Genomic DNA, 24,907 nt, shown 5'->3' with positions numbered 1-24,907 from the left:
TCTCCGCAGTTGCTAGCAATTGAGAATAAACCACAGCTCTCCCCTCTGAAACTCAGCAGCAGAGCAGCAACTCTTACAATGCCTTCAGAGGCCAAAGAGACCGGAGAAAACACCAGAACGTCAGACTTCACATCCAACAGAAAAGCAAACCTTCTGAGCCAGTGCTTTTCTCCTCTGCCTGAACTTACAAATTTGCACTCGCCTTCAATGTTTTTCATCATTTTCATGCAGAGCAAAGGGAAGACAACACGGAAAGGTGCATTCTACCTGATGGAAGCAAATGAACAAGAAAGGGGAACAAAGTGTACAAAATGAATTTTTATTAAATGAAAGAAAATCTGTTTTGTGGGTCAAATATGAAATAGAATATACAAAAACTTTACATCAGAACTCTTGTCAAAGAAATTAAATCCTATCTAGACTGAAGTAGCACTCGCTCTTTCCAAGACAACACGAATGGGTGAATATGCTTCTCATGGCAGTACAGGATCACAACAGTATGCTGTGCTAAATTTCCGGTTACAGAGAAGAAAAGTTAAAAATCTAAATGATGACCCTAAAGAACCCAACTATTCCACAAAGTAACTTAAAAACATGAGTTTTGATCATTATGTATTATCTTAGAAGCAAATGACAGGTGGGTCAAGTGCAGAGTTCACAAAGCTTGCATATCACATTCTCTGTTTCTATACAAATATAAATCGTTCTTTTTATTTTAAAAATCCTTTTATATTTGATAGCATTTATTTGTGGAAAAGGATGACCAGTTCCTCAGGTTCCTGCTGTACTACCCAGACAATTCCACCTCCTTTATCTCCTCCTTTTTTTTGAAGACTCTCACCCATATGCCACAGACCGCGATATTTTTAAAAAGTTACTGTACTTCAATCACAAATCTTTGTATCACTGTCCTGTATATGAAGGTTCTGCAGAGCTCCTAACACGTCTTTGGCATAGCACACCAAGTCCCATTTAATACTTTTTTTTGTTTAAAAAAGTATATTTTCCTTTAGTAAAACACCTTAAAAACATCTATTTCCGATTTTGTAAAATAATGTGTCACCTCTTGTGTTGCTTTGCAAAATATACACACACATTTTGGAAAAACATTGAGTACTGACATAAGGGACTCATCTGAAGTCCAATCTGTTTATGAGGAGTACAATACCATCACAAATTCCGCCTTCTGCATGAATGTCACATGAAGTCGTTCAATTCTGCTTCAAGCGCTGCTGCCATTTCATCTGCTTCAGAACTGCTTCCTTCCTCATCTTCATTGCTGGATTCTTTACTGGATTCACTGGCAGCATCGTCTTCATCCAGTTTGCGCTTGTGGCCCCTGGAAAGGCAGGCAGAGATAACGTGTGTGAATCAAGGCATCTTGTTGCTTATTAAAACTGACCACTACTTAACATGAGAGAAAAAAATGGGGCTAAAGGACTCTACTTTTTTCCAGGTCTAGACAAAAAGTACAGCACTTGTTCTTAAGTGAACAAAAATATTTAGTTCACACAACTGATTTTTTAATTGCTGTTATTTATTGTCAGCTGTAGGTGCAAAGAACAAAGTACCGTTAATTTTGTTTCTCCCATTCCCCTGAACAAGGAATGAAAACAAAGTATGACTGTCTGAAAATCACGAGCTGATCTACTTTCCTTTCACATCCCAAAAGAAAGAAATCCATCGTATGAACAAGAGATTACCAAAATGTAGTGGAATGAAGCTGGGTTAATTATCATCGATAATATACAACTGTGGGCTGGCTTCAGGGGAGGCGGGTTGGCCGATGGAGATAAGGTGCAGCTGTGGCTGGTTAAGTTCAGTGCTTGGGAGGCAATGAAGAGAGAGCAGCCGAGGAAGAAGCAAGAGGAAAGAGAACACAAACCCTGGATGAGATGAGGAGAAGGCAGCAGAGGGACTGGCATGAAGAGTATGCTGGTATGAGATGGTAAAAGACCTTGTTGCAGCTTGATAGTTTGGAGAGTGCTGCGACACTGAAATACATTGTGTATTGTTACATGATTTTGAAATATTCAAGTTTCTGCATTTATAAATAGAAAAAATATAAATGTATAGATATTTATATAAAGAAAACCTTAACAGATTAACCAAATCTGACTGCACCAGCTTCTACACTTTGATGCTTCCAAACATAGGGGTCTCATCCTTCCCTTTTGTGTCTTTTTGGATTAGTGCTGCCAGGCTGAACCACACATTTCCCAGCGTCTCCGGAGAATTACCCAGTTTACATAGGAAGCTGAAAGAATCATGTTCCTGGTTGTGAAAGATCTCCAAGGAAAACCTAACGTTTCAACTGGGACATAGCCATAAGCAAAAGAACTTGGATTTGTGGAATCCTAAGATCTCTCTTCCTTGCCAAAAGGGAATTTTATATTAGACATGTTCTTCTGAGACAAAAATAAAGTTGAGACTTTGCATTGCATAGAATTCATAATGAGCTGCAGAAACACCTTCAAAATCCTTCCTTCATCATTTGATCTAATTTCAAGCAGAAAAATACATGCAAAGTGGGTATCTCTTAAATAACTGTCCTTTCCATTACCAGGTGGGGTTTCATGAAGAAGAGAATGCATCCACCTGCAACCATGAAAAATTAATAAAATGGTCTTTTATGTTGCAGCAAAAAGCAGTAATTTAACAATGCTCCCTTTAGTTCTGAGAGTATAGAGAAGTAGCATATAGCAAGAAAGGCCTTGGATAAATACTGACTTGAACTATGTATATCTAAAAGGAATAAACACAAAGATTAACAGTCAAACCTGTGAGCCTGTAAGCAACACTGAAATACAAAGCAATTTTTATTTATACAGACATTCTTACTGCCATTTTCCCTGAAACATTAGCTGTCAGGCTGGCTGGGTGACACCTGACACACACACACACACACACACACACCCCCCTCCGCTTTTCAGACAGACAAGATGGGGAGTGAAGTCTGGAGGGGAGTTGGGGGGAAGGCAGCAGTGCCACGTTCCCTGCGGTTCCTCGCTGCTGCACCAGTGGGACCAAAGGATGCGCTGCTGCTGCTTTACTGCCTCCTCCAGCGGCCTTGGGTGGGCTTCTCTGCTCCGTACCAGGCAGCAGAAGCCACACTCCAGGGAGGTAAGGCTGATGCCCCAGGATTCAGTCTGGGCTCTGAATCCGTAACAAAGAAAACCGGGATGAGGTGAAAGCATTTCCTGAATATTTTGCTATTGAAACTCAAATGCGGCCTGTGGAGGGACCACAGGGCACTACATGCAGCCTAACACACAGCAAAAAGCAGTTTCTCACTCACAACTCTGATTTCCACGCAGCCTACATTAGCACGCAGCTTGGATGAGAAGCACTCAGACTAAAAATGACCGCCTGGAAGGACTCTCAGCACGTCTCCATTAAAAGCTACACGATGTGTGGAGCTTGAGTTCCACTTGCTCACCTCGTGATGATTTCAGCCTTCAGAGACACAGCCCTATTTCAGGCATGATGCTATTAGCTACAGAAAAGCTAACCGGGAACTAAAGCAAGCCAAAAGAGCCTTACTCAGCAAAAGAGGAAAAAAAGCTGTGCGCAGGTCGCCAGTAGTGGACACATGGTGCAAACCACGAAGTACGGGTGAACAAAGGCACCAAGGGAACCTATAGCCCGACGCTCACGGCTGCAAACACTGGCATTGATCTCTTTGAAACAGTGCATCTATGGAAACTGATGGTGTCTGCCAACTGAAAAATAAAATGAACAGCCTGACAGCTCTATTTACAGATATGAAACACGTATGCACAACGGCAGGTGAGGGGTTACAGAACACAGCGGGACAAGCAGGATTGCAGAGCCAGCCCCGACACCGTGAGCTCGCCCGGGTCTGAATCCATGGCAAAGATCCTGTCGAAAAAAGGTCTGTCAAGGAACAGTCTCCTGCTGCCAGCTGACTATTTGTTGTAAGTGAGGAACAGTTCATTACTAAATAATTAAGGCAAAGACTAGCAAAATTACTAATCTATACAACAAAGCCACCTTTTAATTTAAATCTGCTCCATAGCAACTAGACTTCAGTGAGGACAATCAACAAAATACAGGGACCTGAAATACTCAGCGTAACCGGTTAGCTAAATAACGCAGTTCCAGTCTACAAAAAGACTTCCCAGAGAACTTTAAGGGACGGTCCCGACATATTGTCATCCCTCATTTGGTTGTATCAAACACTATCTTTGGAAATGCAAAAGACTGGCTGTGATCTATTTTGTCAGCTCTTGTTCTTTCGGCACGGCTAGAATGACAGCTCTAGTCAATCTAGATATTAAAACTTCCTCACTCAGAGGAGGAAAAAACCCATCAAAACCAAAAAAGAAAACACAGCTAAGTATTAGTCCTCTGCTAGAAGAAACAAAAAATCTCTCAAGAATGTACTGCTCTTATTAAGATATAAACACCTTTCGGTATTTGTGTACTGTAAACTGCAGCTTCATAGATATTCCAAAAACATTGAAATTAGTATTATGGAATCAAATGCAAAGCTAACTCTGAAAAAGTAACCTCAGTAACATAGTGCTGCATTTTTATTTGCAAATTCAGAAAAGAGAAACAACATCCCATTAATAATTTCTGTCTTCAGAAAAAAGCAGTATATCCCCACAGCAGCACGTCTATTAACATAACAATTTAAAACGTATATTTTCCTCATTATTTTCTGCCCATTCCCTGTCATTTCCAGTTTCACAGCCACAGTGCACAATGCTTTTGAGTGGAAAAGTTAAGTGCATACAGGAATCCTCCTTAATATTTAGAGAAAATGATTCAGCAGTATGGTGCAGGCTTCCATTAGCCTGATTTGCATGTTTCAAAGGAATTTTGCTGGCCCGCTACTAAAAACCAAACATACGGGTAATAAGTTAATATCTTTATAACCTTCTAGATGAACAATTAAAAAGACTGAACGTAGAATTTTAAGTATCTGACAACTCTGTGAAAAAAAGTGTACAATTCGTATTTGCTTTGCCTTTGCATTAAGTACCCAGTACTGGGAGGCCCACCAGTCTGTGTGATGGAGAAGTCTTAGAAAGAGAACTAAATTTAAACCCCACATATTTCAATTAATTATCAAGATATTTAAATAAACTACAAGTGTAAATCATAGTGTCATTAAAATTAAAAAAACCCTTGTAATTATACATATATAAAAGTTATTTCAAGGAAAATTTAGTCTACAGAATGCAAATGAGAAATACACTTAGTGGTATTCCACTAATAATAAATGAACACCCAGGAAGAGCCGACATCACAAAGTTGCAGCAGATCATGGTGTACGCATGTGAAAAACAGTAGAGGAAAAATTACTGAAAATAAAAACTTATTCAGCTCTTGATCTGTTAAAATGATCACTAAAACATGACTGCAAAAGTTCAACTATAGGTTGAATGAAAGCTTCATGCTTATCATTTCAATTTAAATTCAGTTCTCTGAAAGAGCCGCAGGAACAAAGCAGTGAAAAGAAAGCTAGTATTTGTTGCTTCTATTATCTTAAGGCCTTAATTTATAGTTAGCTGAAAACAAGAAATGTTGGAAAAAACATTTTTTTCCTATTAATTGAAAAGCAGGTTGCCTCTGGTCAGTTTTGCATCCCGATGGCTCAAATTTAAGAAATGCAGCGCTACATTAAAATAGAAACATCTAATAAGCAAAGGAACTCAAAGGGCAACATAAGCCTTGTTTTAAACAAAGCAAACCTAAAACTTTTCCAAACCTTGTTTTAAATTTGCAAAAGAAAATGACAGCAAATATTTAAATAAATGTTCATGTATACTGTAAACTCCAAGTACCTGCAACCTCCATCCCTACTCTGATAAGAAGTAAACGTCTAAATTATTGCAAATTGACCTGGTGTTTTTTCAATAGCTCCTAAAATCGGTGCAGTAACAGAACAGTCTGGGGACGGGATGTGTTCAGGTTTCTACAAGCCATCAGCTTATAGCACGGGCATTGTAAGCAGCACTTTACAGCTGGTACCAGCTACAGTCAAGCGACTCTGATGAGAATCCTGCCCTGGGAGCCGGGGCAGTGGGGAAGGCAGCCGGCACTCTGGAACAGCGTGCTGCCTGCCAGTGCTGACCGTGCTGCCCAGGGCACCCCTGGAGCCCTGTGGGAAGGTCTGTCCCCGTCCCCACACTCACCCAGCCCAGAGCCGCCTGTGACTCCTTCCGTAATGGATAGAAGGTGATGCCGAGTCCGGCAATGCAACAGGAATTGGACTCCCTTCCACAGGAATTTGACTAAGAGAACAGTTTTTTGAGATAAACCAGTTCTGTGGTGATGCCTTCAGTAGCCATGCGCTGGAGCACAGAAAGCAGAACTGCTCTTCAACCCGTTTTGAAGATGCCAGCCCAGTACTGAGCTAACGAGGTTCAAGGACACGAGATCTGTGTGGGCAGCAGTACGTCACACCGGGCAGACAAGGCATTACATTTGCAGGGAGATGTTCAAAGTTTTGCAGTTCTGTTTTCTTAACATGCGACACTTAGCAACACCCTTGATGTGCACTCGGTATGGCAGCGAGCGACTGTCCATAGCTGGAATTTGGCTGTAAGTTTACAGCTTTACACCTGTAACACTCGGGCGCCTGCCCCCTGGCAACCCCTGCCACGCATCCAGGCAGGAACATGGAATTTTCCGTCCTGGTGCCTGGCTGGCCCCATCCCAGCGTGCTGCCGAGCACGCAACCTTCCTGCAGCAAACGCCGCTGGCCCCGCGCGGGCAGGCAGGAGCGTCGGTCTTCCCCTTATGCTCCCGCTATGAGGAACAGGACAGTATTGGCGTTGCAGGAACAAAAGCCAGACACCTCACGTATTTCCCCCAGAACCCATCAGCATTGCTGGCAGAATTGCAGGGCGATCCACCAGCCCAACGCGCAGAGAAATGCACGAGAAGGCTCACCGCGCCGCACCGGGTGGGGGGAGATGCTGCTGTTGGAGGAGCAGCGGGCTTCCAACTCTGGTCGCAGGAATCCACCCGTTCCAACTGACAGCTCCAAAATGTATTTTAAGTAACACACCGGTAAAGTGAGACATAATTAAATGCTGTACAGCTTCAGCGCCTTCCTGCTTTCCAATTCTGCACACCGGCACACTATTCAAACACTGAGAAACCATTCTGGAAACTTTTAAAACTATTTTAACAACAGTTTTATAGTTCTCTAAAGTAAATGCTCAATGTATATCTAAATTGAAAGGAAGTTTCTAAAATCAGGAAGTCATAGAAAATTTAAAATAAATTCAGAAACTACTACAATATGTCAACATGGGTATTTTGTAGATTTTGCTGAAATCGAGCATTTGGCAAGGCTGTGCTTTCCTGATATTTACACCAATAGGAAAGTTTAGTAACAAAACCCCCACCCCAAGTCACTGAAAACAGTTCTTAATTAAACATTCACTTGGGGTATTTTAAAAACAGTGTAGCAATAAAGCTTTAAAATGAAAGCCTACACCGAACTAAACTAATTTTCTCTGCACTGAACTAATTAGATACAGATAATTATTAAATTGGATAACACAAAACTAAAAAGTTGAATCTACAATTTTGCTTATAAAATTAAATCACAGATAAATAAACTATGTCTCTAGAAAATTGCTTGTTATTTCATTAACTTCAAGTTTTATTAACTTCAAGTTGTTTAAAAATAATCCACCTAGTAGTTGTAAGAATTTACAACATGTAAGAATTTACAACATCTTATAATATGTAAGAAATTACAACATTTACAGCATGCAACACTGATTTCTTCAAAAGGTGAATGTGGCAGTGGCGGTTCTCTGTCACTTAACAGATACGCTTGTCACTGGTTTGCAGAAGACAACAGAATGCTAATGATCCTTTCCAACACGGGGAGCACCCAACTACTACCTGATGCTCTCACCACCGAAAGTGCAACGGCGCCACTGCCATCACGTCTCCTGATCCTGCTGCAAACAGGCAGGGACATGGCCATCTAGTCACCTTGCCGCAGCAACCTCACCCCCTTCCCAGACCCTGCACCTGAATAACCAACAGGCGAACAACCCCATATTCAGACAAAAAATAGGTGTCCACCAACAGATCAATTATTTTCCAAGGTAAACCAGGCCTTCGTCACTTGCAGCAAGTTCTCCAGCTTCTGCCAGTTTAGAAGCATCACCACTGTGACAAGGAACGGCTGGGGGCAGCCGTGCCACTCTGCTGGGCAGCTCCGGGTGGCTGCAGGAGATCCCAGGGACCAGCAGTGAGCAGGGGGAGCTTCCAGCCTTCCTCCACCAGCGCTGAACGGGCAGAGTGTAGCAGCTCTGCCTGGATTTGGTTTGGAGAATGTCCTTTGAAAACGGCGACACTTGGATTAATTTCTGCTACAGGAAGCACTGCAGGAGACTGTCTCAGGCAGTGACGAAGAGTAATGTTCTCACTAGAGGGCTGAATACGAACTGTTGTTAAAATTGGTAGCATGCAGTAAAAAAATCAAGGTGAAAAGCAGGAAAAAAACTGTACGATGTATGGGCAATTAAAAAATTCAAAACCATAACCAAAACAAGGAGCTGGATAAGAAACAGCACACGATCTCTCCGAGAAAAGCCAGCCTGCGGCCACTGCTCTGGCCAGAGCGGACGTGCGCTGAGGCACCCCTGTGCGGCACAGCGCAGCACCACTGTGGTTTGACGACCCTGTGCTGCAAACTGATGCTCAGGATTCACCTGCCCTGCCGTACCGGCCGCATGGCCAGCACCACCCCAATGTCCAGAACGTTCTTCAAGGTGCATCATCAGGCATCAGTTTAGTCATAACATGATGAGTAAGGTGCTAACCAAGGAGGCTGGAAGTAGGACTTTGTATTCTCTTACTTGTGCGGTGGCTTTTTAAATTAGATATTCACAGATCATCTTAATATGTATGTTAACATGTACATTACAGGCTACACTAAATTATACTGAAAACTAAGATGATTTTGTTAAAGCTTTTAACTCCAATTTTTACTAACTCTTCTATTACTTTGTCATTGTTTTCTATAAATTGAGATTAAATTGCAAATAGCTAAACCCAATGTCTTTCTAGCATGTTCATCCACCAAACAGTGGCTTTACTCACAAAAATATTAACTAAGAATGTCTCTGTTTCATCATAACATGTCAAAAAACAACACAAACACATTACCAACTCTGTGTGGACATTGTTAACACTTCCATCTGCACTGGAGCACAGAAAAGACTTAAACCTGCTTTAAAATGTTGTGCTCCAGAGGGGTAAAACACACCCATTCCTTCCATGCAGGTATATTCTTCCATGCAATGTACTCCGTCACTTCTGCTAAACAAGGGAAGTCCTTCATCCTCCTCACCCCGCCAGAGGACTTACTGGGATGCTCCCTCCGTGCACAGGCTCTGCTGCCCGCCTCGCGGCGTGGGAAGGTAGCGCAACCCTTGCCACAGCCGAGTGCCCAGTGGCTCTCAATGAGCAGCACCTCATCGTGCGGGTGCTGGGGCGTCACAGATGCTGTGCCAGTGACATGGTGGCACTGCCAGGTGTGTGGCAGCTGGACCACTCTGCACAGCAGGCAGTGGCAAGATTTGCTCTGCTCCATCCCACAATGATCTCCTGGAATATTACATTCCTCTACTACTTCCGTTTGTCAGAAAACGTCAGCACCCCCAGAGGCAACACGTGCTACCTTGGCGCTCCCGATCCCCCCAGCTTGTCCTTCCCCAAATTCCCTTGTATTGTTCAGCTGCAGCCCTTCCCGTACCTCTGATGAAGGCGACATCTGACGGAGAAGATGCTTCATATCTGTTACCAGCCCAGGGCCACAGGCTGCTGCTGAGCACCTGGAGAAACAGGCTGCTACATCTTACTGATGCAGCGGTACCAGCCACGGGCTTGTACAACGTCTGATTATCCACTTACCTGGCTATACAGATGCACACAACAGGAATGTGTGAAAAGATGTTTCTCTGAGCCCCAAATGACTACTGAGAGCATATTTAAAACATTTAACAAAAACTAAGACTGCGACAAGTTGTTCTCTTTCTAGTTGCTATCTGGGATTGATACAGCCACACGGTGCAGGGACAGAAGCAAGGTCCGACATGCCAGGCAGGGGCCCGACTGGAAGGAAGACCAGATGCTTCCCTTTGCACGGCTTTGGGAATAGAAGCACTTTGCAGGCTGTCTCCAAAGTGACCGAGCGCACTTCCCAGCTGAGCTGGCTGGAGCCAGGACACACTGGGCTGCCCCCCTGCCCCGCCAGGGGGGTTACCCCTGCCAGGTCAGGGCACGAGTGCTGCGGTGGCGGGAAGCAAAAAGCCTGGCCGTGTATCAAGACAGTGCAGGCAGCTGTGGCTCCCCAGCTCAGCTGCTGTTTACCCACTCTTGTTAACACCTGGAACACTAAAAAACTTGTCAGACTTTCAAGTATTACCATTCCAGACATGGTGGTCTGAAGTAAATAGCAGCATCAAGTGAGAGATGTGTCCTTTATATTGATGCTGATGGTGTCTGAAAACTCCACTGCAGGAGCGGGCTGCAAACTAGGACCATGCGCGGCAATCAGTTAGCTGAGGGGAATGTGCTCGAGCTTGTCTAGACAACAATTAACATGATGAGGCATGTTTGCAGAGCACAGGGGAGTGGGAGACGGATGGCGCCAAGGAAAGGTAACACCTTGTTGTTAATTGCTGGCAGTTAACCACCAATCAGGGATTGCCTAGTATGCAAGGCTTAGCTTCAAGAACCAATCTGTTTAAAACGCGCAGCTTCTGAAAGAGTATAAAAACTCGTGCTTCTATACAATAAATTGACATTTGCTTGCATCAAGCTGCGTCCCGTCTCTTCATTCGCCGCAAATTGGTGACCCCGACGTGATGCGTTTAAGGATCTGACGTGAAGGGCTCTCGAATCGCCTGACTGAGCGACATGCAGCGAATCCCACAGAACTTTGAATGATCTGCTGAAAGGAAGCAGGAGCCGGCCAGAAATCCCTCCGGAGTTGAGAGGTGAGCTGTGGGAAATCCGTAACGGGGAATCAGGCTTCGTCCCCAGAAAGAGACGTATATGGACTCATGAAGGGTCTTCTAGTCAGATCAGGGAGTCCGTGCCTCAGTTTCCTCAAATGGTGACCCCTATGGTGGTGTTCCGAAGCCTTGGAAGAATAAGGACGGAACTGGTCGATAAAAAAGACAGCTTGTGAAGAGGGCTGTGTTCCGGAGGAGACGGCTTGGCTGAACGATCGTCTGGCTGTCTGGACCAGGCAGACAACCTAAACCCCGAGGATAACACCTGTATTCATCGAGACAGGTGAGCAGCCAAGAAACTTCAGAGACTTTGAAAGAATGAAAGTGTGTACATACAGCAGCCAATTGTATGATGCTGCCGCGGAGGGGAACTCCGTGTCGGGAATGCATTTAGCACCTTGGTGGCGAATTCTGACTACTCTTTGCCAAGTGTGGACTAATTCTACTAACGGTGCTAAACCAGAGGAAGCTGTAAATTCCACCGACAGCGCGACTCTTCTCAAGACACAGTCAGCAATGGCGATTCCGTCCACACCTCCTCTGCCCCCAAAGCTTCTGTCACTGATTGCAGCGACCCTCACAACACAGGACCAAGCACGGGAACAGGGCAACTCGGAAAATGATTTCATTGACACTGATAAACCTTTGGATCCAGGTCCTATAGATCTGGAAAAGGAGCTAGACCTTTCCCCCACCCCCTCGTCTCTCCTGATGCATTGATTGTATTTTTGGGGAGGGTGAAAGGGAGTCTGAGGGATTGGTGGCAGGAATGCAAGTGGGAAACACTTCAGTGATGGGTTTTGGGAGTCGCTATGGCATGTTCAGTATTTTGTCAGACAAATCAACCTCCAGAGTGGCAGCCTGTGCAATACGAGGCTGTTAAAGAGTTAAGCAAAGCAGTGCGGGAAGGGAGGATTCATAATACATTTGCTATGTCCCTTCTTGAAGTGATGGCAGAGCCTTATACGCTCACACTGCATGATTGGAAGTTATTGCTTTGTATGGTACTAACTGATACAGTATATGATGTGGTTATCTGATTTTTGTGAGCTATGTATAGTGGCCTTGATTGAAAACCTTAATCGGGGAATTGCTGTTAACTATGAGCAGTTGGCTGGAGAAAATTAATTGTGCCGATTCTGTGACTCAGGCAAGGTATCCCAGGGACAACTGTTTGCAAATGAATGAGATGGCTATTAAGGCAGTCCGGATGCGGGAGTCTTGCCACAGTCTTGCAGGGTCCTAGAGAGTCACTAACTTTAATACTAACTTGATTGATTGGCTTCAGAATATTTTGCAACAAGTCGAACATCAGGAAGCTCAAAGGTTGCTTTTAAAACAACTAGCTGTGATAATGTCAATGAAAATTGTAAACGGGCAACTTTCACAATCGCAACCCCAACATGTGTCAAATGATTGTAACGCAGAACTCACAGCAGACTGTAATTCTCAGGCTGAGTTCTGGAATGCAGCATAACAGATTTTTGCTTCTCTAATCTCTTCTGTAAGAATAGTACACGCTCTTAACTTGCTTAGTAAATTAGGCTGCTAGCTTGCTAAACAAAGTAATACTACAAATACTGTTCTTTTTTTTCTGGCTTATTAACAGATGTTGATTCTGTCCATCATATGTTGCTACAGAACCGAGTTGCTATTGATTTTTATTATTAGCACAGGGACACAAGTGTGAAGACTTTGATAGGATGTGTTACGTGAATCTGAGTGACCACTGTGAATTAATTTACAAAAGTATCCAAAACTCAAAAGCCTTAAAACAAAGATCTGCAACAGAGCCAGGGGCGGGATGCCTTTGGTCTCTTCTCACGGCTGGGAAACTTTGGGCCATGACTCAAAAGTATTACAGGATTTATTATAATTATCTTTAACCACCTTATTGATGTTTGCCTTACGTCTCCCATACTTTTTTTTTTTCTGTATTCAGTGTTTAGTTGATTGTAACATAAAGCAGGTCATGGTCACCCAGCTACACACACCCTTTGCCTCCTTGCAATTAACAAGCAAAAAAGGGGAGGATAGAGAATGTCTGAAGAGAGAGATAGGAGAGGAAACTGGAGAATTATTTGACCTAACAAGAGATGAGAGAACAGCTAGGTCTTGTGAAGGAGAATAGGAAAGATGAACATGGTTATCTAGTGTTTCATAGGTGTCTGCATGCTTGTAGAGATATATAGCTATGTAACTACATGAATGATTTCTGCCCTGAGCCTGGTGGAGCATTCAGCTGCGGTTTGTGTCCGGGCTCAGAGATGTAAATAGGGGCTTCTCTGTTACGGTAAAAGTGTTTCTCTTTGCATAAAAAAGAGAGGGAATGAAGGGAATGACCCCAGAGGTATGTTCAGAGAAGGCATGCTATGTTTTGAACTTTTTGACTGAACCAGTTCTTGTTTAGTGTGCCCTTCCACCTATGTATAATGTTAATCCAAAAGAAGATGATATTGCTTACACTTTGAATGTCGATAATTGTCTTTCTGTAGATGCTAATGTAGTAGGAGGCTATGATGGGAACGTGTCACAGCGGTTCTTCTCTTATCCGGAGTAACAGCAGGGAAAGCATTAAAGAGTTAAATCACCTTGTTTGGTAGGCAGTTAAGAATGTGGGTCAAAATTGCCACTGCTTTTTGTTGTTGGCTCAAGGACATGGCTGTGAGGATTTTGATGGTATGTGCTGCGTGGATTTTAGGCGCCCCATGGCAACAACATGTTGTCAAAATCTGAGAAAATGTCAGCCTTTTTTGGCATCCATTCACTCAATTGGCAGTATTGTTTGTTTGCTATTGCCTTGGTTGCTGTCATGTTTGCAAGGGCCCTGCAGAACATGAAAAACCTGGTACTAGCTGTTCAAAAACAAAAAGGGGAAATTGTAAAATTGTACGAAACAAAGACAGTGGGTTATTTTGACATTAATAATATGTCTCAGTTGTTTTTTTATTTGTTCTATTACTTATACCTTGTTTTTACTCGTTCGGTTTCAAAGGTTCTTTTTGTGCAACAGGAAGGGGGAGATGCAGGAGCGGGCTGCAAACTAGGACCATGCATGGCAATCAGTTAGCTGAGGGGAATGTGCTCGAGCTTGTCTAGACAACAATTAACATGATGAGGCATGTTTGCAGAGCACAGGGGAGTGGGAGACGGATGGCGCCAAGGATGCCGCCAAGGAAAGGTAACACCTTGTTGTTAATTGATGGTAGTTAACCACCAATCAGGGATTGCCTAGTATGCAAGGCTTAGCTTCAAGAACCAATCTGTTTAAAATGCGCAGCTTCTGAAAGAGTATAAAAACTCGTGCTTCTATACAATAAATTGACATTTGCTTGCATCAAGCTGCGTCCCGTCTCTTCATTCGCCGCACTCCACAGGCACTCCGCCTAGCAGGAATACATTTTGCATGAGCATTTAACATGATCTGGTTTGTCTGATGGGTTTTTTCACTGTGTCCTGGTTTCAGCTGAGATAAGAGTTAATTTCCTTCCTAACAGCTGGTACAACGCTGTGTTTTGGATTTAGTATGACATCGATAACACACGGATATTTTAGCTGTTGCTGCGCAGGGCTTACCCTAGTCAAGGACTTAGCAGTTCCCGTGCTCTGCCAGCAAGGAGGGGCACAAGAAGCCGGGAGGGAGCAGAGCCGGGACAGCTGATGCCAACCGGCCAAAGGGATATTCCATACCATGGGGCATCACGCTCAGTATATACACCAGGGGGAGTTGGCTGGGGCGGGGGGAGCACTGCTCGGGGGCTGGCTGGGTACCGGTCAGTGAGGGGAGAGCAATTGTATTGTGCACCACTTCATTTTCTTGAGTTTCATTCTTCTCTCTCTTTTTGTTACCTCCCTTTTCATTACAATTATTATATTTTACTTTAATTATTAAGCTGTTATAATCTCACCCCACAGGTTTTACCTTTTCACAGTTCTCCTCTGCACCCCACCACGGGGGGAGAGAGCGAGCGGCTGCATGGTACCTAGCTGCCAGCGGGGGTTAAACCATGACACACTGTAACTGGTGAAAGAATGACTATCACGTATTCAATTTAGTTTTCCAGTAAGTCTTTCCTGGGATAGCTAGGATAACTCAACCCACACTGGTAGTTTCAGAGACAGCAAAACAAGGAGATGTTCCCTTCGGTGAACAGAGACCCCATCTGCACAACACGGTGGCAACACTGAACTGCCTGGCAAAGGATACTTCTGCTGCTGGGAACATCTGCTGTGCATGGTGAATTTAAACATCCATATTCTGCTTTTCATGTACTTTCTGATAACACAGGGAAATTCCTCACAACCAGCCTGATACAACAGACTTCTGAAATAAGTTCAGGTTTTCCACAAAATCTGACTTTGTTAATCCTTTGAACTCCTAGTAGGTTTTCCCCTTGGGAAAAACCAACTACTTCAGAAATTGGAAGATCTACTCATTTTAATTCCTGTTCCCTGCCCCGCCCTCCCGCATGAAAAGTAGCAGCACTGCTTCTCTTTTACCAACATTTTTAGCACATGCTACAAGCAGGCATTTTAATTCTTGATACACACTGCTGTCTAGCAACCATCACAGACTTGCAGGGGTCAAGATTAATGCACATTAGTTGTTATATGAAATTTTAAGCACTTCTGGAATTCTTCAGGGAGACGAGAGGGTTGTAATATATCAGCTATTTTTCCTGATCAGAACGACGTTGCCTTCAGTATTCCTGCTAATGTCCTAGGTCTCAATAGCGGCATAGAATGAAGGATTAAAACCCTTCACTAGCAGTTGTTAATGTATTACTTTGTTTCCTTACTCTCAAGGGACATTTAGATAGATAGCTGTACATCTTAATAAGGAAAAACATGAATTGTTTAGTAGCTTATAAATTGCACTGAAGCACTCAGCCTGATTAAAGGAACAAATGCTGCCTGAATCACCTGAGGACCAACCCCGGGCTATTCTTCAGAGTCTTTGTGCCAGCCTTCTCACCCACACGTAAACTGAAGCAGTATGTTACTACCTTTCCTCAGCCTGAACTTCTACTTTTTATCTTCCTTAGCCCTCCCCATTCCTTCGAAGCCACAGGTGCAAAACAGCATCAGATCTATGGACTGCCAGAACAGGGTAGTGGTGGCAGTAACAAGTGCTTACACGTGCGCCCTGCGCTGGGGGAGCCGCATCTCTTACATGAGTTGAAGCAGGACATGGGAGCCTGGTATTAGGTGCTGCCGTGGAGAAACAGGAATAACTCCACAACGATCCAGTGCCTGGAGTTCCTTACCTGAATTCAGACCACATCAGAGGAAGGAACCGCCCCCTGTGTGAGGAACAAGTGCTCTGAAGTCAGAGAGTGAAATGCTTCATCTACCCCTTCCCTTGTGAGTGAACACTGAGAGCTCAGGTTTTTCAAATCTGGCCAGGATTCTGGGTCTCCCCTTCTCGCTCTGGCAACTGCAGAAGCCAAGCTGGAGCTGCCGCGTCCACAGGCTGGCAGAGCAGGTAACAGACCCTTCAGCAGATCGAGTCAAGAACTCCCTCACCTTTTCCCCATTATCTCAGTTTCCTGCAGCCTTCATTTCTTCAGACTTAAATTGTACTGTTGGCACTTTCTGGATGTAGGCGATACCTGCCCTTCACACAACTGCATCTCTCCCGGCTGGGCAACAGAGCCCCCTGGTTTGTGTGCTGCTGTGCAAAGTCTCCCCTCTGGCCTGCGACACTGCTCGAAGCAGCCCCCAGCCAACAGCCCCTGGGGGCACCCCATGCTGGGAGCGCCTCAGCTGGACTCAACAGTCGCCTCCGTCCTCCCCAGCACACCAGCACCGCTGCCACAGGCTCCCAGGACCTGCCCTGGGCTCCCCTGATGCCCGGCTAGCTTAGGCTCTGCCAACTCTGACCTCGGCAGCGTGGTTTGGCAGCTCACTTCACAGTTGATAGGCTAATTACAGCAATAAAACACTTGTCCCTTGATTCTGAGACAAAGCCATCTTTACTGCAGAAGCGCAAGAAAAACTGCTAGTAAAAAAGACAAACACGTCCACCTAATTTCTTCCTCTCACTAGTCTACATCACTCGCTAGACTTAAGGGTGAGGTCCCTGAAGTGTGCCAGGACCCTCCCTGTGGCACACGGACTCTGCCCCAAACCGAAGTGCTGTTTTCCAATGCTTTGCACTTCCTTCTTCAGCTGGTCTCACAGTTACACAAGAATCCTGCGCCAGAAAGGACATCTCTGTTCTTCCTCTCTGATTACATCAATGCCTCTCATAATTTTTCAGCCCTCACCCTTTCAAAAATGATAGTAACAAATACCTGATTTCTATAGTCTGCTTCTACAAAGTCTAGCTGCTGTAGCCTGGTGCTTCTTGCAGATCTATCATACAAAGTTATTTTCCCTCAGGCTCCTGTCACTCCATTGTCCTGGGATGGAAGCTGTTGGTTAATGGCTCTGCAGTGACAAAAGGCAAGGGCTGCAGGAAGACTTCTGCTTCAAACACAGACACATCAGTAAGAAATCAACTTCATTACTTCACCCAGAACTCTAAGTTATACACAAATTCACTAAGACATTACAGAGAGTAAGAGTCAGAAAAAGAAGAATAACAGCAATTCCTGTATATACTTGAGCATTTATTAGCACATTTAAGGAGATAGGGAGAACAAAGTAAATGCCATTACACCTGACAACCTGCATTATGGTTCCAAACTTGTGCTCCTGTATAAACTAGAAAAAAGCAGCATCTTAGATTCTCAGCTGATTTTGCAGATATCAGCACACTTCTTATGGAAAGTGAAAGTGAAGCCTATTCAATGTTAAAGTAATTTGAGAAACTAAAGATATATTTTAACAGCTCCTTCCTAATTCTAGTAACATAGACTTTTAATTGCCTTTCTATCCTTCCCCCAAAGTGTTAGAACTTAAGCATCATGTAGACTTATGCTGTTAAGCCGCATAATACCAAAATAGGAAAACCCGTTAAGAAAAAATGGTATTGATGACTTAGTTCATTTTTAATCCGTTTTCTATATATGAAGACACACTAGCTTTCAAATCTGTTCCTGAAAACACTTTGTATATGAGAAGTTTATGCTATTTTTCACATTTCCCAGGGATGCCTCTTTTCCTGATCTTGGCTGTGTAATGCCTGTGCCCATGAGCAGGTATGGCCTCATATCACGCGCGACTGAAGTCCCACTAACTGCACGCATAATACGGATAATACCATATTATTCCATCTAAACAGCTTCCACGTATTTTGACAGCAGAGAGCCAAAGCAGCTGAGGGCAGACGGTCACTCACCAGTCTGTATTTCAAAAGAGTTTCAGAGTTGCCACCTGCCGCGTCTGCCACAGGCACAGGTACTGTGAGCCACTGCTCCGGCCAAGGGCAGACGGGCGCAGCTTACACACCCTGCAGCAATCTGCAACGATTTGAACCCTCCGTATTGTGCGGGGAAAGGCAAAGACACCACAGAGTCACGTCAGTATCTCACAAAAGTCTAAAGTACCACTGTTTAGCTATTTACAATGAAAGAAAGTATTGATAGAACTAAAATTTTGAACTTATGTTATTTTAATGCAAAACTTATTAAAATTAGGTGACAGTTAAAACCAGAGAATACCTCGCTTATACCACCAAATGCTGAAGAAACTTGGCAAAAAAGCAACATCATATCCGTATGGAGAGCAACTTCAGAAAAAAATCTCTTAGCAAAAGGAAAGAAGGTTAAAAAAATGCAGCTGCTGTTTGTATTTGATAGATTTGATCTGAAACCACCTCATGTTTTGTGGACATGGATGTTACTGAAAACAATTTATTTATTGAAGTTGTTTAGGAGCTCTGTACAAGAAAAGCAGTTGAGGTTCTCTCCCGAAAGTGCCACCCCAGGAGAAACCAGCAAACACCAGCTGGTCCCCTTAAGCTCCAACTCCAGCCCAGTTATGCAAGGCTTAGAACCCCCCATGCACCGGTGTCACCACTGGCATCTCCCAGGACAAGAGGGCCACCACCACCCAGCTGACAACAGCGCGGGCCTGAACGCTGCCGTGCCGCTGCAGCAGGGCCCCAGCCCCCGGCAGCCCCCAGCCTGTGGGCAGCGGGCCGGCTCCGCAGGCCACCGCCACGCATCTGGCACGTGCCACCACCGGCACTGGAGGACAGTGGGAATGGCCCGGCTACAGCCCAGGAGCTGCCGCGGACCGGGCGGCAGGGCCCACCGCGCAGGGCGGCCAGAAGCCAGCTGCTTGTCCCACAGTCCTGCACCAAGGTCTGCTGGGTCGTGCCAGGGGTCAGACCGTACAGCTCGCTTCCCAAAAGCCTCTGGGAGGGCGAGCACCTCCTTTTTCGAGACGGAAAATTAGCTGCCACAGAAAGTTAGCAGCTTGACACCAAGCAAACACGCACAAGCTGTGCACTTGTAGCAAACAGAAATACAAGACCACTTCAGCCTCACAATCTAAATGTAAACCCGCACCCTCAGTTAATTTTAGCTCAAGTTAATAGTCTAAATGTGTGAAAGTTTACACTCTCACTGATCTCTCCCAGTGACTTTTTTTTTTTTTTCTTTCTTATCCAGTTAATGGTCTGAGGCTTTCCAAAATGCATACTCCTCTTTAATTAACAGATACTGTATTAGACCTTTGCAATAACTCATCAGCAGCTCAAACTATTTCAGAATGTGTAAACAGCAGCGATGAAGTGAACGATGTCGTTCTGGGATGTCTCCAGAAACACACTCTGCACCCATTGCTTGTGCTGCATCCATCAATGATGCACACATGTGCCTGGATTCTTAGAACCACCTCCCTCTTCCCCAAGCAGAACAAGCATACCTTTGCTTCCCTGCTGATTTATGCATCTCTGAACATACAACAGACCTAGTCAGGCCTATTTTTTTCTCTGTAATCTTTCAGAAACGTTGAGAGTTTTGATTTGCTGTAAACAGGGATAGAACCAGTTTGAGCCTCTCAATACCCCCCTGCACAGTGAAATCCTATTCTCCTTTCTTTGCACACTAGTAATTTTGACACAGAAAAACTATTTTATCAAGGAGAAAAAATATTTCAGGATACATCTCTGACAAATAGGATGAAGAAAGAGAGACCTGTAGAATGTCATGCAAGAAGATACATATAAAAATAAAAACTGTTTCTCCATTTTGACATGAATTGTAAGCCTAGTGCAGTAACTGGAATTTCAGAGAATTGTATTTGAAAAGCTTTACTGAAGAATTTCCCATGTTCTTCTGATGCAGAACTCACATTCAAACATATCTTTGTTGAACTTGAAGTCCCAAAAACAAAAGTTTGAGGGCCAGATGTCAGATCAGCTCTGGAGTAATCCATATTTCATGCAACCACTTTCACTATGGAGCAGCAACCCATGCTGGAAGATCAGGATGAAGATATTACATCCCCTAAATCTCTATCTATGACAACTCATGTGTCAGAATCCTTAGTCTTTTGCAAAACTGACTTTGTCACTGCAAACTCCGAACGGCAAAACCAGCTGCTTTTCATCTGCTCATTGTACTAAAGTACTTTCAAAGCTAGGCTAGTGCTTCAAATACTGCACGTTTCATGCCTTTATTCTAGAATCACTTTATGCATGGTATGTAACAGCAAGGATAAAATGATATTTTTTTTATTTTAAACAAAAGGGGACTTGAGAAACAAAAATTGCTATGCCATTCAAAGGTTTGTATCACACTCTGAAAGTTTACTCCATGCTTACATCCTTCCCGTTGCAGCACGGGCAGTGACATGTCAGAGGGCTAGTCGTGCATGCACAGGATTCCCATTACTCCACTGGTACTGCACATTCTGGGGGATAACAAATCTATACTTAAAGAGGTTCCTGTTTTCCACGGGATTAAGAGTGTGCTTTATGTGATGGAGAAAAGTAGTACACAAATGTGAGTAGCACCTAGCTCTGCATGAGTTGTAGCTTTACATCTGCACTGTTGCCTTCCTATTTTTATTTAAACACACTGTATTTCTTCCTTGAAAACTGGCTGGAAAAGCCTGATACCTTAAAGGGAAAAAAATACAGTATACTTTGAATTGATGTATGCTTCCTCCTATCAGTTCCTCTCTAGTGACCAGCATTCTTTTTGCTGATTTGCTTTTTAAGATTAGTGAAGACTACACATTTCTCCCATTTGTCAAACACATGCTAAGCACCTTCACCAGAAACATGATGTAACACTTCATCAGGCACAAATGTGCAGTAGGAAAAGGTAATCTCCCCCAAGTATTCCATATGGAATCCATGAAGAATTTCTTACAGTTTTTACTTTCCTCACAGAATCCTACCATAAATTTGTAATAGGAGTTATAAGGAAACCTAAGGTTAATGGCTGTCAATGTTGTTGTTTAATTTTAATATACCATATAAATAGGAAAAATACATCACTGTCAAGAATCATACTAGAAGAAAACTACAGTAAATGTATGCTTCCATAATGAAGCTGCAAGCACAAAGCTTGCTTCACCGTGCAACATACCTTTCTTAAATCCCCTGATCTTCATCCTATTCGTCAATTTCTTAAAGCATTACATACACACACAAAGACTATATAAGATTCTATTCCAGACAAGCATATGAAATATTTTTTAATAAGAATACACAGTCAGTTTCTTACAAAATTCACTGATGAGTCTTCAGGGCAAAACTGCCCAGGTCAAGAGCAGCGCAGAGCCTTCCGTTACACCCAGGTGTATCCCTCAGCACAGATGCCTGGGTTTTGGGAAGAGTTCCCCAGTACCTTCCCTTCTTTTTTTTTTTTTTTTTCTTTTTTCTCTAAATAATTGGTTAAGGTAAAAAGAAACTATGTATATATTAAAAGCAGATCCCTTAGTATTAATAACTAGCATTTTCACTATAAAAACTATTCCCTTCAAAATTTTTACTTTCACCACATACACAAGACAACAACCACCTAAACCAATTTATTCTAGAGATTGTTATTTACATTTTTTGTGCATTGAACATAGCTGTATATCCATGATGACCAGGAAATCACGTGTTTCAGTCTTCTCCTTCCCATCTCTTATGATCTCCAGATGGGAAGGCCCATTGAGACACACCAAATTTGCAGTAAGGACTGATTTTTAGAAGGAAGCCATTTTGAGGGTGTAAGAGTTTACAGTCTCCTTTCAAAATCAAAGCAGGGATTTATCAACTGTCCTTTCTAACAACAACAAAAACATCATCTTAAAATTACCCCTCTCAGTTGGCAACTTTCTGAAGCCTAAGGAAAGAAGGAAGATAACAGATGATATTGAAAGGAGAAAAGAAGTGATTGGTAACAGAGGGAGTACAAAAGCCTCAGCCAACCCATGCAAATTATTCATTCACTTTTTTTATTTTTAGAAAGATGCTACAACATTTTCCTCTAGAAGATCTGCTTCAGGTAACAGGAAGCCTGAGCAGTTACAGGGCTTTTAAATGCTACCAGTGGGACTAACCGACAGAGAGTATCTGAAGGCAGGCACACTGTACTTGAACTCTGAAGACATTAAGAGTATAATTCAGAAACTTCTCCTCCTCCAGCCTGGGAGCCACTGCACGACGTATCTAGTAGCAAATGCAACCACCCTCTCATCCCTGAAAGCGCTGTCCCACCCACACAGAGGGTGCCCCACAGCAGGAAGAAACTCCAGCGATGACTCTGCCACGCAAGGTATGTGGTGCCCTACACCCAAAGTACGTGGGTTTGATTTACAAGAGCCTATTTTCTGCTCTGTTGTCTTCAAGATTTGATTTTGCTGTGTTCTCTTCCCTCTGCCCACTCCAGAACAACCTGGTTCCTTACACCAAGCTACCATCCCTGGCACTTCACATCTTTTCTATTAGTTTCCCTAAAATTTGTACCTTCCTTTCTTCTCTAATTCAAATTCTCCCTCAACCTCACAAGAGAAACTTGACTTTTTGCCAAGACATCCAGCCGTGTAAGAACTGAAAAGCAATGAAACTGAGAAGGGATCCCAAGCTCGGAAAAATCTATTTTTTGGTTGCTGGAAAGGAAAATACATTCCTTTATAAACAACATGGATGTCATAGGCATCACACCGTAATATTCACCTTTTAAACAGGAGCTTGGTTTATGGAGAACCGACTTAATTATGGCAGCTTTTCACCTTTTGGTCTTCCTGCAGGCTGTAAATACAGTTCATACACAGCCAAGAGAAGACACCTTCTAATATAAATTATGATTTTTCAGTATAATTGGATGACAGTAATTCTTAAAGACAACGTATTATAGGAGTAAAGCCAACTGTAAAATTGCAGAAAAAAAACTTACCTGAAAAAAACCCAACCCAACCTGAGGTGAACTGCAACCACTTCTGCCCCTAACTTACTAAGTATTCAGATTCATTTTCTCAAGTATTTTTCTTACAATTTTCTTGAAATCCACACGCACACTGTGTACCAACAAGACTAATCAGCAGCTGGAAACACAATTGTAATCTAATCTGCAACTTAACTGAAGTTGTAGTAGGTATATTTTTAGTGAAAGCTTGAAAATTTAGGTCATTAAATTCATTAACAAACTTGAAGATATGAATGTCTCATCTACTTAATTGAGTGCTTTTATAAAAAACCTACGCCATGCATTCATTTGGTTATATAGCTGATTTTGCCATTCATGAGTGCTACTCTTATAATTTAGGGAATTCACCACTTGAAACTTTAAAATAAAAGCCGTGTCCTGCAACGTCCCAAGGTTTTAAATTACTACGAAAAAATTATACTAAATTGTGGTCACTGTCTAGATAAGAGAAACTATCAAAAATGATAAGAAAAGGAATCTAACCCTGAAAGCATACAAAAGTTCAAGCAGAATAACATTCCAGGTGGCATATACACTACTGCCCTGCTTACGCTGTACGTATCGAGATACACATCTGGCATTGGCACAGGCGGGCTGTAGGGCTGGTTACACCCGGCAGGGCCGGGATTTACTCTGGACAAGCTTTAGGCTCATCCTGTGGGCTGAAGGTGCATTAGTGGCTGCAGCACAGCAGGCAAGCTCTTAGAATTAAATCCCAGTTTAGACTGAGCTAAAGGCCAGGGTGTGCTGCGAGGCTCCCCCGGGAGGCACGCCAAAGCACCCCGTGGAAGGCACGCTCCGACCCGGGCCAATGCGCTGGTGTAGGCACCACCTCCAGGGACCAGCACACGCTCACTGCCACCATTCGCTGCTCCACTGCGACCTGGGTGCCACGACATACCCAGAGACTGCTCCTCATTTCTCACAACTTCCTTCAAGCATTTACCACGTGTGCTACAGTTCCTCCTCTGATTTATTTCTGAAGAAATTTGAAAGAAACCATACAGCCATTTATTTTATGCTTTTGCTAATTTTGTTTCCTGAACAGCCAGGGTAGTTCAAACTATGCTTTATGATTTATGAGTTTTTAGACTTGTCCACATGAATTTTTTCCAGATGAGATCATGAACCTTAATTCCTTTAAATTAGGAATAGAATAAAAAAAATTTCTTTACTACAGCAGTAGCAGAAAACTAAACACAAAAGCTAAAGTGAAGGACACGCAGACCAGCTCTGAAGGTTTAAGATATTAATAGAAAGATAACTTCTCTTTAAAACCCAAGCAAATTGGTATAGCTTATATCTCAAAAATTCCCCTAGGGAACAGTTCCCTCAATCAGATAGCATATAATAGCAAATTAAGAGGAAAAATATTTTTCACTGACATGATAATTTTGAGGGTTTTTTTTACTTGTATTAGAGCACTCCATTCAGTCTTCCTAAAAAAACATGCTCAGTGCCAACCTCCCTTTCTAACACTGTTGTCCTCTTGTGGCAGATCTCCTAGATACCCTTTCATTTGTGGGACTTAATTTTAGGGTATTTTCTTTTTTAAATATAAAT

General features: G+C 43.2%; 1 protein-coding gene across 1 annotated transcript in view; it reads right to left on the bottom strand.

Annotated features, from left to right (window-relative positions):
• Nucleotides 1–303: 303 nt before the first annotated feature.
• CTDP1 (CTD phosphatase subunit 1) overlaps nucleotides 304–24,907 on the bottom strand; it is a 114,553-nt gene continuing 89,949 nt past the window's right edge. Inside the window, exon 13 of the mRNA XM_080380333.1 lies at nucleotides 304–1,339. Coding sequence (XP_080236459.1) covers nucleotides 1,198–1,339 — 142 coding nt within the window. The 3' untranslated portion in view covers nucleotides 304–1,197. The remainder of the gene's footprint in view (nucleotides 1,340–24,907) is intronic.

This window comes from Falco punctatus (assembly GCF_963210335.1).
Source record: "Falco punctatus genome assembly, chromosome: 3".
NCBI lineage: Eukaryota > Metazoa > Chordata > Aves > Falconiformes > Falconidae > Falco > Falco punctatus.
This window is presented reverse-complemented; position numbering and strand designations above follow the sequence as displayed.